Source organism: Mya arenaria, chromosome 7 (genome assembly GCF_026914265.1).
Source record: "Mya arenaria isolate MELC-2E11 chromosome 7, ASM2691426v1".
In the NCBI taxonomy this organism is placed as follows: Eukaryota; Metazoa; Mollusca; class Bivalvia; order Myida; family Myidae; genus Mya; species Mya arenaria.
Window position 1 is genome coordinate 8,792,725 of NC_069128.1, and position 15,502 is coordinate 8,808,226.

Genomic DNA, 15,502 nt, shown 5'->3' on the forward strand with positions numbered 1-15,502 from the left:
ATAAATGATTACCTGAAAAAAATATGCTTGGCTATCAAAATGGAGGTGCGGGCGCACAAAAAAAAAAAAAAAAAAAAAAAATTACATTTTCAAAAATATAGGAGCGGTAAATCCGCGGAACAAAATATCAATTTGGTGTGGCTAAACCAAATTATTGAGTTTCAATGTATGTTGATTGTAAATATACTTTACTTTTAAGACTACTATATATCGATTTAAAATGTGTGCTGTCAGAGGACAGCATCTTAGCTATATACAATCATATGTATAAATTTACCAGTATTGAAATTTCTATTTTTGCTAGACAATTTAGTATGAACCATGTCTATAATAAAATAATTAGAGACCAGATTTAGCAGTAACATATTCCCAGCGTCTTCAAACTTTTTTCATTTCGAAAATACATGAAACACGTCCTCAACAATTTCTATATTATTATTTTAGCTATAAGTACATACTATTTCATCCCTGGATATACGCATATGGCGTCCTGTTTCAATGGCCACTTTGTGGCTTGAGCATCTACATTTCTTAGACTTTTCCTTGAATAAAATGGGAAGTCCAAAATGCTCTACATGCAAAAGTGATTTGAAATTATTAAAGTGATCAAAACTAGATGAGCTATTTATATGATTGTGCCGGTTTTGCCTTAAGCAGTCTGATACTCTAGTTTTAAAGCATATATTCATTGGTCAGTATCCCCAAATTCCTGTTGGTGGAGCGATTTGTCTGGTTAATTCCGATAACGAACGAGACTCTAGCCTGCTAAATAGTTCCGGCGTCCTCTACACGAGCGCCTGTCAACCTTTTAGAGGGACAAGTGGCGCTTAGCCACACGAAATTGAGCACAAATGTTTCTCTAAATACTGACGCCCATGTTCGCCTCCCAGTGTTGTCTATGTTTTTAACATGATGTCACATGCTTTAGGATACCACTGATTTTGTATATGCAATAGTATGCACCAATATGTAATAAACGAGTAATACTATCTACACACAATGGTTATCGTCACAATTACCTAAGACCATTTCAGAATTAGTTGATTTACTTACGCCCAGAAATTGTTTGCAGTACTGAGTTTGTACCCTTTCAATAATGGGCGAATGCTTGTATCCCCATATCTCGGTTCCATACAATAATATTGCTTTAACCATCGAGTCGAATATCTTGAAACTCTCTATGTAGTTATATGTAGCCATTTGTTTCTGGTAGATACGTTGGCAGTTTATTGACTTCATAGCCTCCATAGCTAGTTTATTGTGCGATCGAGACAAGGATAGTTCAGGTGTAAATATTAGCCCCATATATTTAAAAATGATACTACATTTAATGGGGTCTCGCCAAACGTCCATTGTTCCGTATTTTTGAGTGGCCCATTTTTACGAAATATCATAATCTCTGTTTTACCAACATTAACCTTCATTCCTGTACTTTCGAAAAATGCAAGTATAGCATTAATCTGGCGTTGTTATTGAATAATAGATTCAGCCGGGTTGGCTATGTCGTCTGCAAACATGAGTGCAACAATTTCAGGTATATCGTTAGTTACGATTTCACTATTGTTTCTAAGGTATGTACTTAGATCATTCATAAATAACACAAATAATCTGGGGCTACTTATATCCCCCTTTCTTGTCCCCTTTAAACATGGGAAGATATCAGTAAGGCCGTCATTGGTTTTCACATTAACATTGATATTGCAATACATAGCTTTCAAAGCATTTAAAACTTGCCATCTACTACCTTATTAGCATAATCTCCATATAAAACTAACAGTCTACCTCGGCCTTTGCTTAATTTGTCTGTATTAAAGCGCTTAAGGTAAAAACGTTATCGATCGTCGAGTACCCAATCTGGAAGCCAGATTGTGCTTCGTCTATTTTGCTGTACATTTCAGCCCAATTATATAAACGATTATTTAGAACTGAGGAATAAACTTTACATGAAATATTAATCAAAGAAATCCCTCTATAATTATCAGGGTCCTCCTTAGAACCAGTTTATGTATTGGACATGCATATATTATGCTATCGGACCACTGTTTCGGAAACTGACCTCCTGCATTAAATATATCATTAAACATTCGTGTAAGTAGAGGCACTGTAAAATGTTATAGTGCGTGCACCTTCTGACCAACCTCTAGGCAGTCGCTGCGCACTTTCTATGCAATATCATCGACGTTGGGCAATAAAAGGATGTCACTCAGAAAATGCTTGACTTTATTTTGAGTCACTCTTGGCGACTCATATTTCTCGCCCTGACATCCATCAATCAATAAATTGTTTCTATGTGACTGACCATCCATTCTGTCAACAATACTTTGCAAACTTAGGATAGTTCATTATTTTATAGTTCAATGAATCGAGAGAAGTGTTTGTATCGTTCATACCTTTGTTGAGGTCAGATTTCAGTGACATCACTAACCCAAAAATATCCTTATCGTCGCCATTGGTAGCATGGCAATTATTCGATACACCGATAACCCAACTTTCATGTGTCGATAACCGAGCTTGTCGGCTGTTTCTTGTTGAGGTACGGGAGCCCCTCCCTTGGGACGACGACGACAAGACGCCTGGAGAGCCTCTACCCGGCCCGTGGTTTGTTTCTGTAGTCCCACATGTGACCGCCAGCATGGACAAAACAATCGCGAGTCACAAACACAAAGACACACAACGTTTCTGCGCTATAAAACCATGCATACACAACTTGGAATGGAATGGTATTTTAAAAACCCCTATAAACATACTATACACGGAAAAATCCACTCCCATTTTGAAAAAAAAACCAAGATAAATTGTCACAGCATATAAACACGTGCAGCCATTGATCAAGGGACGTAACTTTAAAAAAGTAAGCTTCAGTCTAAAATCAAATTTGTTATTTAACTGAGATTTTGATAAACAAAATAGCGGAAAAAAACACCTCATTTGCATTGGGTAATTATTTAATCTTAAAAACTTCCTAATTGTAATGGCTTTGAAACAAAACTATTTTCAAGTTTTTAAAAGTTCTCCTTAACGAAATGATCAATTCAAATTGTTCACTACAAACAAGTGTCGCCGTCTACTCCAATGATAATTATTCCAGTTTTTATGTTTGAATCACTAGTAAGCATATCATAAAGGTTAAAAGCCCGAAAACAGTGTATAACATCAGATAAAAAACAGTCCAAGGCAAGCAGCGCCGAAGCTGTGTTTTTTTGAAGACATTATGGACAGTTCACGTCTTTCACTTTGTACTTTAATTAGAAAAACAACTAGGCAGTAAGTAGTAACGAATCTCAAGACAAAATACGATGCCTTTAGAAGCATTCATAAACTGACAAATAAAACCAGATCCAGACCAAATTACAATTTCTTCCTATTTCTTATTTATACAAATCTATCCTAAATAATGATTTTATTAAGATATCTTCTAGATATCCAATCGGCTTGTAAAACTCAACCCTAGGAAAGCAGAGACATTATCAATCTCGAGAAATACACAACAAGTTTATCATCCACCGATCTTTATCCAGGAAGAACAGATTATCCAAGTTAACATTCATATACATTTGGGAATGTTTCTTTCAAAAGATCATCGATTGGCTGCTCAGATCAACTAGATAAACACAAAATGTTGAACGAGAATAAAATGAAAGCGTAAATTAAAATGCATCTTGGATATAATTTCAGTTCAAACAATCTTTGTTTGGTTCAATCGGCCAATTCGGGACATTTTTATTTCTTTCCTATTTTCGCTCAACATACTTTTTACTTCTTATGTTAGTCGTATTCCCATCTTTTTTCTACGTTTGATACAATCACCCTCACAAACTTTCATTATTTATATATCCGACTAGCAGTCGAGAGCCGTGCGAACGATATTAATTTACTACTTTGAAGAGGGCATTATCTTCTATGTGAGGCCTATTTCCTGGCTAAAAATGGGGTCAGAAGGTGTATGAAGGTTATCTAACTAATTGTTGGGATAGGCATTTATTTTAGAATTTTCTCTAGAGCGAAACATCTATCCTAATCAGGGTTTTTTCGTAAATCATTGAATACGTTGTGTGTTATAAAAACACACCATCACTTATGATTAACTTAGGGAACACAACACACTGTTACATTCTTAAAGTTTCTGGCCTGGAAGAAAACTTATCCAAAGCTGAAATTGCCATGAAACTGAGATCTTAGGTTAAGGATATGAATGCGTTCTCACCCGTTCTTTTAAATGGTTTATTTAAGGTTGGCTTCCTCAATACACATTATTTATTGCGGAATTTTATTCATTCAAAAACATTATATTACTTTGTTTTAATTAAAATTTTGATTTTGTTTAAAGTGACTTAAATTTGTTTTCTATTATTCTTTTCAAAATTATACTTAATTTATATCAATTTTATAAAAGTTTACCTTCATATCACTTGTATAAAAACACTAGCTCAAGAGTTATATTTTCGAATGGGGCAACGAACCGGATAACAACATGCAAATAATTTCAATGAAAGCGAAATGTAGAGATATATGCATTTCAAATATTTAAATGAAAATGAGTTTTTGAATACCTAATTTAAGGAATCTCTTGCTAATTAATCCACAGTTGATAAGCCCCTGTTTGACGGTTCTGATTCAAAAGCAGGGTACCAAAGTTCACATGGACTTTTATTGGCTCATTATTCCATTTAGAGCTGTGTTTAAAAAAGAAAGGGACTGCAGCGGTACTGATATTAGATTGTTCAATACGAATCAATCTGAGATCGGATCGATGATTGCAAACACAAATGGCCAAAAGTATAATTGTTTTGTTTTTTAATAGTACTAGTGGATCTCGGTGCAGAGTCGCACCAGAGCCCCCCCCCCCCTCCCCAACCCCCACCTTTGTCGCCCAAGTCGTAAAAAATACTTCTTATGTTTATTATAGATTAAAATGTAACAAAATATGCTCAAATTGAACTATTTCGCACTACAAATTGTTTTTAGGGAGGGGTGTACGTCAACCGACTATGCTCCTAACTTACGCCCCTTCTCCCGTCAACCTCAGGATCCAAACATTAATAGTGCATTTTAAAATTTTATAATCAAAGAATAATGGCAAGTTGTTTCTATTTTTATCCTAAAGCAAGGTTTTAAGCAAACACAATGAATTTGGATAATCGTTAGGCAATTGTATAATAATTGTTTGGATCGAAGAATCCAGCACCTCCTTCCTCAATATGTCGGATTTCTGGCGATTTGTCGCAGTGCTCTTGGAAGATAATCTATCAAATAAAGAACAGAATAATTTTAAGTATGTTTTGCACATAAATTATAAACAACATGTTTTGCTTGTCATTTTTTTCATTGTTTTCTTTCCCAAAGATTTCTCATTCAAATCATATTTAACTGAAATTTAACTGAAACTATACCTTAATACTAGAAAATAGCTTGTCACAACGACGTTTGTGTCATTTACTACCTTTCTAAGCTTTGATATGTAGCACCTGTCGGTTAATTCAGATTGTCATTTACCTACTAATTTCTAAACACTACAGTTCTTAAATAGGCCAAGTACAACATAACAACTAAAGGAATGTTAAACGCTCGTTAACCTGCTGAATCCCCGAGTAAATTCTTATTTGGTTTCCAATGACCCTTATCTAGGTGGTTAAGCATTTTTAAGCGGCGAAATGTTGATACTTGTTTGCTGCCTAGTGGCATTTAGCCTTTTATAAGGAGTCTGACGGAATTATTAATTGCGGCTTGGCTTGTCCCCATAGTTCAATAGTGGTACGGCAATATTGTTTTATAAACTGTTCACTATGACATGGACTACTGAAAATGAAAGCTTTTTTTGTTTTCTAATTGCCCACTTCAACCCATCATTTAAGTTTCATTGTCATACCTTAGTTGTCTATAATACCAAATAACTTTCTCCGTGAAATTGATCACCGATTGTTTAATTAAATTATAGGATTCACCAACAGTGAAATCACCTTTTTTATTCAATGTGCGTACCATTTAATTTTTTGACTGTAATAATAACCACCATTTGTTATTTATTGAATGGGCAACATATCAAGCGAAACAAATAGTTAAACACATCACGGACTGACCACATATGCATTTAACTAGAGTGATAAACTAAGTTAGGGTTACCACCTTTCAACGGAAAGCGAATGATATTGCATATTTGGTTTCAGGCTCCTTTTGTAAAAAGGGAGTAGGATGTCAGGGGACTTGTCAATTTTTTAATGCATTGTAATCATTATCATAAAAAGACATAATTCACCTTAAACCCGTTTGGAAGGCATTCCAGGAAAACGCCCGATAAGCCTTTGCTAACAGGATAATATCCGTAAAGGTAGGTACCAATTGCCGTATACGACGGAATGGAATTGCAATCCCTCATGACCTATACAATTATACAACAGTTATCCATCTATAAGGTACCTGATTGGATAGCGTTGTTTTCGGTATATATTTAATAACACTCTATTTGTCTTTAAAAAATATTTATAATACGTGTTTCTTAAGTGAAATTAAGTGTGATTGGCAAAGGTATCATCATATATTTCCATCAATAAGTATACAAAAGTAAAATATATATAAATTCATTTATATTAACGAGAAATCTAGAGCTAGGTGTGGTTGTTACTATTAATATTATTATATAGGATTTAAGAAAAACTTACAAATGAATTGAAGTGCTGTAATTTAATGTGCTAATATTTTGTCTACACATTGAAGGAAATATTACATTAAAAGATCACCTGAGTTCCTTGATGCCACATATAAGGCTCGCTGACGTTGCAATTTTTTAAAACAAGAGCTTCATTCGATGTGTGTAAACCGGATGAACAATTTGGAGCGTTATCATTGGCTACGGGCTTGCCATGTGACAAATCACTCACAACTGAGTATTTGTTGCAACTCTGGTATACTGTAACAATTACATAGAAATTAATAAATCATACGGAATCCTCATCCATGCTTAAATTTATATAAATCGTTGAATAAGCTGTTGAGTATCTTATGCAGGTTAGTAACCCTTTTTTCACAAATATTGCCATTAACCAGAGAAATCATTCTGGTGCTGTAAAGTTTCCATTTTGATGATTTAATCATTTATTGAACTGAACATAGATTTTCAATACTACCTTATATCAAATGTTTCACTTAAATCGACATGATATAAACCAAATCAAGTCATCAAGATAAATTACTATTTGACCTATCGGCCCCTTTTGGTACGGTTTAGGTAAGGTTCAAAGCGTAATAGCTAGCTTACCAGGGTTGCTTTTCGTTGTTGTTTTTGGAGGAGTCGTAGTTTGTGTCGTCGGAGGGTTTGTTGTTGTCTTGAGTGGCGTTGTCGTAACTGTAGGCGTTGACGTCGTGGTGATGGATGAAGCTGTGCAGGTAAAGACGATTGTGTAATACATTCGTTTTGACTATAATAGAATCATAAGTTTCTGAGTATATTTATTTTCTCATCATGATTTGATTTAATATGCTATCCTTTAAAGTTTCATACACCCAGTTCAAGATCGTCTTCAGACGATAGAGCCAATAATAAGAGAGTTTTGAAATTGTTATACAAATTATTTATAGGCCACTTTAATGACGAATGTTTACAACGTTAAATCACAGGAAACTCCAAAATGCATGATCCATGGTGCACTTATCACGTACATATTTTATACCCGCTATAAATCGAAACGCAATACATGTCGTAGAAAATAGTAGTCCGTATTCAATACTTGCAATACGGCCGTATAAACTCTGCTTACGTCAGCTCATTACCAGTAACATTGTGCGTTTTTAAAATGTCCCCATATAACACGAAAATGCATCATATATATTTCAGTTATTATGGATATAATGTTATTGCTACTGCGATGTGATCCAGATGAAACATTTAACTCTTGTAGATTTGTTGCAGATTTTAAACTTGCCTCGGATAAAGCCTCGTGAAATCCGAACTGAAAAATCCACTGAATTCGAATACAACCACGCGGATCAAAAAGCAGCAATAATAACCCTATAATATTAGTCCTGTCTTGAAATCAATCAAATTACTTACCTCCACAATGTGTTCCAGAGTATCCAGGTTTGCATTTACACTCAAAGTATGGATCCTTGTCCAACAAATTGCACGAACCGTGCCCATGGTTACAGTGCTGGTCATAGCAGGAATCTTAAACAAAATGGTACTATTTCTGAATATTGTGTTCGGCGATTGCATTATGGTATTTGAACATATAGTTTCACAATTTTCGAGTATCATTGCATTGGAAGTAAAATTATAGAGGCATCAATGTTTTTGACTCATAACTTTATAGCTGTACAAACAATGCCCCTACTGCAGAGCTCGAACCACTGATTCCAGTAGAATAGGTTAGGTACGTTACAATTTAATATTTCTTCCGTCGTTAACTTGTTAATTTTATTTCAAATAACAATCCCTACACTTTCTTTGCAAATCAAATCAAAAGTATCTTTGGTCATCATTTTTTACAGTTGTACTACATGACATGTTTGTCATTATAAAGTTTCACCTTGTCGGACTTTGAGTTAACTTATGTAATACAGTCTCCTATAAGTCGATAACGATATTGAAAGTAGTGGGAAATTATAAAACCCCAAACACATACATACAACTAGTCTATTTCTTATATTGTATTATGTGTTGGTTAACACATTAATTATTTACAATTATGTGTTTTATTTTTGAACAATATAATTGCAATCTTGCTGTAGCTGTAGCATCGTTTGTACATTTGAGAAAATGAATAAAAATCGTGTACTTTATTCTAAATAGTGTTATTTACTTTTAAGTGTCTTTTCATTGGACTTCTTTTTCTTTTCTAAGCTATTGACTATTTTTAACATATATCATTAAACAACTATATACAAGGGCTTGGTGTAGGACTAAAGCCACTGACTTCCGGTATATAACTTAAATACGTTACGTCTGATCTATTTTGTAAACTTGTTAATTTAATTGTGCGAAAATAATTGAAACTTCCCGGTTTTAAAATTTTAAGGGGAAATCACAATGCATGCATGCACTGTGTTGTTTATGGATTTTTGTGCTGTTCTTCCATGTTTCTTGTTTGTTTGTTTTTTGTGTGTGTTCTATGTCTTTGGCGTTTACCCTGTGCCATTAAACCGGGTTTATGTTTGAACTTTTGGCTACTGATATTGTTTCTGTAGTTTTCCACAGTATCAGTATGGAATTGTTGTAAAGTAATAAAATTGCCAGGCTACCAATATGGTTAACAAAAGCAATTTACAACAAATCTCAATATGGCTGCATGTAAAAGAATCAATAATTTGATGATCAGTCAAAATAGATATTCTGTCTTTTCTGTTCTTTTCTTTCTTTCCATTATACACTTTCGTTAGAAACAACAATTTAACAGCAATATTTGGGCAACATCTAAGTGCTTGGGCTTCAAAAAAGATACACATGAGGACTTTTATAAAAATAGATACGGATATTAGCAGTTAAATATTCTGCACTTTTGGTACGTACCCAATTCACAACTAGCTCCACGAAAGCCAGGTTGGCATTCACAGAAGTATATAGTTCCTCCTAAAAGGTCGTGTACTTTTTTGCAATGCGTTGCTCTATCATAACAATGTTCTCGAATTTCGTCTTGTGAGCAATCGTGCGGCGTGAGGTAATCCACGACACCTAGCAAGAACGCTGTAAAATAAAAAAAAAACATTGTTTAAAAATATATAATACTGACAACACAAACAAAGGCAAAAGTTAAGAATATCTTTGTCTTGAGTGGGACGAAAGTTTTTAACTGAATCATGTTGGATTCCGTTTCCTAGGTAAAAATCAGTTTTTTGTCCGTTTTGAGAGGTCGTTTTGAAGACGTTCCTTTGTTTAGTATCAAACCAACATTCACTTAGTTGAAAGACACAAAAACCAAATGACCACTCTCATAATCATATCAGACAATTCACCCACTTCGAATAAACCTAATATCATCTACCCTCTGATTCAAGGAACCCATAGTATCAATGTTTCTTTATGGAGCAGTACTTGGAATAATGTAACTTCTTCCACGCATAATAAACTTGTTCAAGCATGTGTACTCCCAAATACGCAATCATAAAATTGTTCTGAATTAGCCTTAAGGTTAAATAAATATCGAAATCAATGATTCAGTGAACGAAAGGTGACTTCTACAAATAAGATAACCGTTGATCTCTTTAAATCTTTAAGGACCCACCATTCATTACATTTTGTGTGCGTTTTCAGCTGAATACACGTTAACAATCTTGTAAAAACACTATGGGCCAATAGTTTAAAACTTTGTTATAGTTAACCACGGTGTTAAAACCATCGTTGTTAACATTCAAATCACTAGTGTTCTGACAGTTTTCCAGATACACTCATGATCTGCAGATTTCCTAACAATAATTGAGAAACCTGTTTCAGCTGTATTTGTTTTAGTTATATAATTATATGAACACATCATGCGAAAGTTTACCTTTAAAAGTTACCAATAATATCGTTAAACTCTTTGTTAACTTTAGCAAAGTTATTTACCAGCAAGCCATATTATGTTGTTAACAGTTTATCACACAAAGTTTATGTGCGTTATATTGATTTTAAATACTGTTATCAATTTAACGAAACATTAATGCAAATTCAATCAATTATTATTTGTAGAAAATTGATATTTTAAGCTCTGATTCAAATCTGATTTCAATTTATTTTTGGAAAATAATGTCTTGCAATAAAAAGGATAAAACTGATACCAATGTTTACATTCTCGAGTACATTTAATTTAGGCTGAAAATGTACAGAGTAACTGAAAGCGATAACCGGTGATAGCAAGCATACACATTATGATATCACAGTTGATATGAATGTGCAAAGGCCAAACTCAATAAATGTTTGATTAAGGTTGGGATGATGAGTATTTAATTATCTGAAAGTTTTGTCTTATATCATATTTTCACTGCAAATCCTTGTCATTTTGTATGGAAATATTTACGCGTCATTTTCGTGAAGGACACTGACAAACAATGTTTCCATGAATGGAAACCAAATTAATGGTCAACGTTTTCTTTCTTTTGATGGCAATAAAAAGAGGGCCGAGTGCAAACAATTAAGGTAGATCGGGACGCCGCAAACAAGCAAACAGTTGTTTTGAATGTTTGATAACGTACGAAATGTAAATAGCGGACTTATCTTGTCAAGGTCTTGTACCAATATCTATTAACATTTGAAACAATTTACCTTGCCCTAACAGCCCATAAGACAAAAAGCAGCAAAGAACTGAAAATAGAAATTAAAAGCTACTATGAATATACAATAACTCACATTCCTAGCAGAAAAAAATAATTAAAGGTATCTAAATTACTGTCTAAGACTGAAACTTCATCCTGTCACTTGCACACAAATCGAAACAATTAAAAGGTGCGGTGAAAATTTTGCTTAATTAGGATAGTTGGCCATATGATGTTTATCTACAGTCAGTTGGATATGTGGCTGCGAAAACCGACTTCTTTTATATTCTGAAATGTCAAAAGAAAAGCAATAATCCGCCTTCAACCGACCATAATAGTCATTTGCTCAACAAGTTCAATCACTCTACATTATAATAACACTGGCAAAGATAATCAGCAAGACAATCTACATGTTCACTTACCCCACCCGCAATGCTAAACAATTTCCCCAGTACACCGGGTTTATGTTAAACCTTTTACCGCTGGGATTGGTTCTATAGTTTTTCCCACAAATAATGCGGAGTAATACACGTACTGACTATACACGTACTGAGTAAATTTGAACAAAGCAAACAATGGAGCTACTTCTAGTGTTTGAATGTATAAGCAAAACCCTCTCAACATAATAGGGGTTGAGAGTAGTTTAGTGGTAAAGTTTTCCGCCTCTAACCTAAAGGTTTGGACACAATGGCTATTTTTCTACATAATAAAATTCTGAAAATAAGCAAAAAAAATGGTACATACTGCTGAAAAGTTTAACCTCCATGTTCCAAAACATTCTGATGTTTCCATTCAGTACATGAAACTTATGTCAGCTAGTACTGATATCTCAGGCTGATGGGAAGGGCACATAACCTTTTGGCCCAGTACAAATTAGATAAAAAGAGATTCGCACATATATGTGTAAAAGTTTATATTTTATCATTGAAACAATTTTGGGCAGTTGACCTAAATTTTGCGACGTTATGGAAAGTTTAATAATGATTTTATACGAGGCGGGTTTAAAGTCTGTTTTAACGAATACACATTTACTACATTCTCTTGTTGTAAATAGACTTTTGAACATTTCTCTCTTATCAATTGTTATTCTCTGTTATAAACCATTTTACAATTATTAAAACAGGAAGCATCAACTTGCAATAAATGTTTATATCAATTTCTAATTTGATAAACAAAATGGCAGAAAACGAAACCCTCATTATTTATATTAGATACTTAGTTAAACAACAATCATAACTTCCTATTTTTATGGATTTGAAATAATTATTTCCCTATTTATGTTCTGTTTTACCATATGTTCCATTTAAATTGATCAGAACAAACATGTATCGCCGTCTCCTTTTAATGTAATTATTCCATTTATTTTATCACTTTCGCTGACATACAAGCTAGTTAACAAGATTCACTCACTTAATTCAAGTTAACAATCTGGTACAAATTATTAATTTCATGGCACTATTTTCAAAATATTGGACATTGTCCGGCCAATTGAAAAGATTCTTAAACAAGTAAATTACTTATGCATACATACATATAAATTGTGAAAAACACCTTACGATTATCATTTGAAATAAGTATTTTTAAAATAAAATTTCTACAAATATCTAATCAGGGCAAAATATCAAATATTCGTTTAAAACAGAAACCTTGTTTTTGTTGTCACTCTTAAAGAGACATTCCACAAATATCTTCTTTTTTCTTTTCCCAAACGGATGCGCAATCCTCAGCGACCTCAGTCACATCTTCATTCGACATTGAGATGTTAAAACCAACAGATCGGAATTTAATAGAACAATAGCATGTTTAGCTCTACTTTTCTATAAATGATATCTATTCTACTCATCTTAGCGTACGTTTGGAAACTTATATGCCATCTGTAATAATGAAGTGAAAAGACCATTTGAGCACTGAATACTCCTTGATTTTTTATACAAACCCCACTGGTGTGCCATTAAGTGGGCGCATTCCTGCATTTATATTAATGTTATGTTTAAGGAAAAGCACTATTTGCTCAGTTAAGGGGTGTTATAGTGTGCATGTACATGTTCTTTATTGTTTATTTGTACGCCATTCATATGAGTCAATTTTAAGTCTGTAATTTACGCGTTAGATATTGATTGCACTTTAGTTGTAGTATTCTTGATTTTCTTATTTTTATAAATGATATTTTCTTCTGAAGTTAACGCATAAATTCGATTCTTCGCTGACAATACCAGTCTGTTGTTAACGATCTGGGTGAGGGGGGCAGCTATCCTCAATAGTGATTTAAATAAGATATCTTCAAACCAATCGGCTTGTAAATTTAACCATAGGAAAACAGAGACATTAACAGTCATGAAGAAGACACAACATGTACAACAATTTTCTTTCTTTCAAAATATTATCGATGGGCTGTTCAAAACAACCATATTAGGATAAAATGTTGCAATATATTAAATATAATACCTCAATTAAAATGCATCTTGGACATAAACTAACTTAAAACATTATTTGTTGTGTTCATACGGCCAATTATGGAAACCGTTAGAATACTTTTCGATAAGAAAAAGGACCTTGACAAGATCCATAAGAACCATCAAGAATATTTACAGGTGCTACTAGCCTTGTAACAATCTGTAATCTAATGAAAGAAGTCGGATTGGGTTCAATATGCAATCGTCGTATTTTTTTTTAATAATTCAATTCAATTCTTCAAGACGATAAATCATCTTGTTCCAGAATATATTGATTTAGTGCAACAAACCGTCTGAAACTCGAAACTCTACTGGCTACGCAACGAAAATCATTACCAGCATGTTCCCGCTAGCACGTAGTATCGCTTTAACTCGTTCTCCCCGGCTGTTATCCTAAGTTGTAACGCCCTCTAAGTTTCCAAACAGCAGACTCGATTACATCATTCAATACACTAAACGCAAATACTCTGCATCTGCCAACTACATGGAAATATAACCATCTATGTACTTCATACACGAATACGCACAAATTGTAGTATTTAGCGACTGATATCTATGCTAAAAACATCAAAGCCTCATGATTTCCGGTTTCATGGCGAAGTAGGGATATATTTTTGTGTGGACAAAAGTTGATTAAACATGTAAATTAAAGTGAGAAAAGTGTTAAATAGTTCAAATTTGTATTTACAAATGGAATTACTATAAAAAAGGTGAATTGTAGAAACAATGTTATACTCTTTATACTAAACTTTATTATTGATTTGTTTCAATAACTCGCATTCACCTGTGCTGTTTACCTGCGTTTACCTGTGTCATGGTTCACTAGTTTCATTATACGGTCTTTGTGGACAGTAAGCCACCCACGCTCAAATTTGGAACTAGTATACTCACAGGAAAAATTAGTACAGCAATGAATACTGACAGTAAAACAAACCCATTGCAAATCCTTCGAAACTTAGTACTGGCAAGCGAGACCTTACATCACCTTTTGACCCTAACGATTCAACGCGGGTCCGTGAACGCTCCGCCGACCTAGATTCGCCGCGCGAACTTACAGATATGTCGGACTCCGGTGCCACCAGTAACTTCAGAAGTAAGGATTTTTCTCAAATTAGTGCTCTTATCCAAAAGTCCTTTCAGGAGCAAATGCCCGTAATGGTAAAAAACCTTGTAGATGGTGTACTACAAGGCATCAATGCTAAAGTGAGTGCACTAGAAAATGAAAATGCATCGCTTAAATCTAGGGTCTGTGAACTAGAAACCAAGCTTCGAAATGCTGATTCAAGGCAGGACCGCCTAGAGCAATACAGCCGACGAAACTGTCTGCGATTATCTGGGGTCACTGTGGCGCACGGTGAAAGTACCGACAAACTAGTAATGGAACTCGCTAGTGCTATTGGCTCTGGCCTGTCCGTAGACGAAGTTGACCGCTGTCACAGGCTTGGAAAGCCTCCTCCTAAAGAAGTATCATTTAGCGATATTGTCTCTGGCATCACGGTCGCTGAAAATAGTGGGGCTAAATCTGTGCGCACTAAACCGCGCGATATTATCATTAAATTCGTCAGCTACAGGGCCCGCAACAAGATGTACTCATGCAAATCGAAACTCAAAAACACTGGTTATAAGGGTGCCTTTCTGAATGAGGACCTCACCAAATCTAGAAGTCACCTTTACTACCAGTCTAGAGTGCTAGCGCAATGAAAGCTGATAAACAGCACTTGGACTTCAGACGGCACCATAATCATCAAAAGCCACGCCAACCGCTACTATCGAATTGAGTCTGAAAAGGACTTCACATCTCCCAAACAAGAAGAGGGAATCCGTGGCTAACT

At 34.5% G+C, this 15,502-nt stretch overlaps 1 protein-coding gene across 1 annotated transcript; it reads right to left on the reverse strand.

Moving 5' to 3' along the window:
* Nucleotides 1–5,078: 5,078 nt before the first annotated feature.
* On the reverse strand, nt 5,079–11,983 carry LOC128240477 (neurogenic locus notch homolog protein 1-like). Its single transcript, XM_052957121.1, has 8 exons — nt 11,962–11,983; nt 11,228–11,266; nt 9,500–9,673; nt 8,045–8,158; nt 7,253–7,372; nt 6,735–6,904; nt 6,254–6,376; nt 5,079–5,243 (listed from the first exon to the last, which is right to left on the reverse strand). The coding sequence occupies exons 1-8, from the start codon at nt 11,981–11,983 to the stop codon at nt 5,142–5,144; spliced, it is 864 nt and encodes a 287-aa protein (XP_052813081.1). The 3' UTR covers nt 5,079–5,141.
* Nucleotides 11,984–15,502: the final 3,519 nt, after the last annotated feature.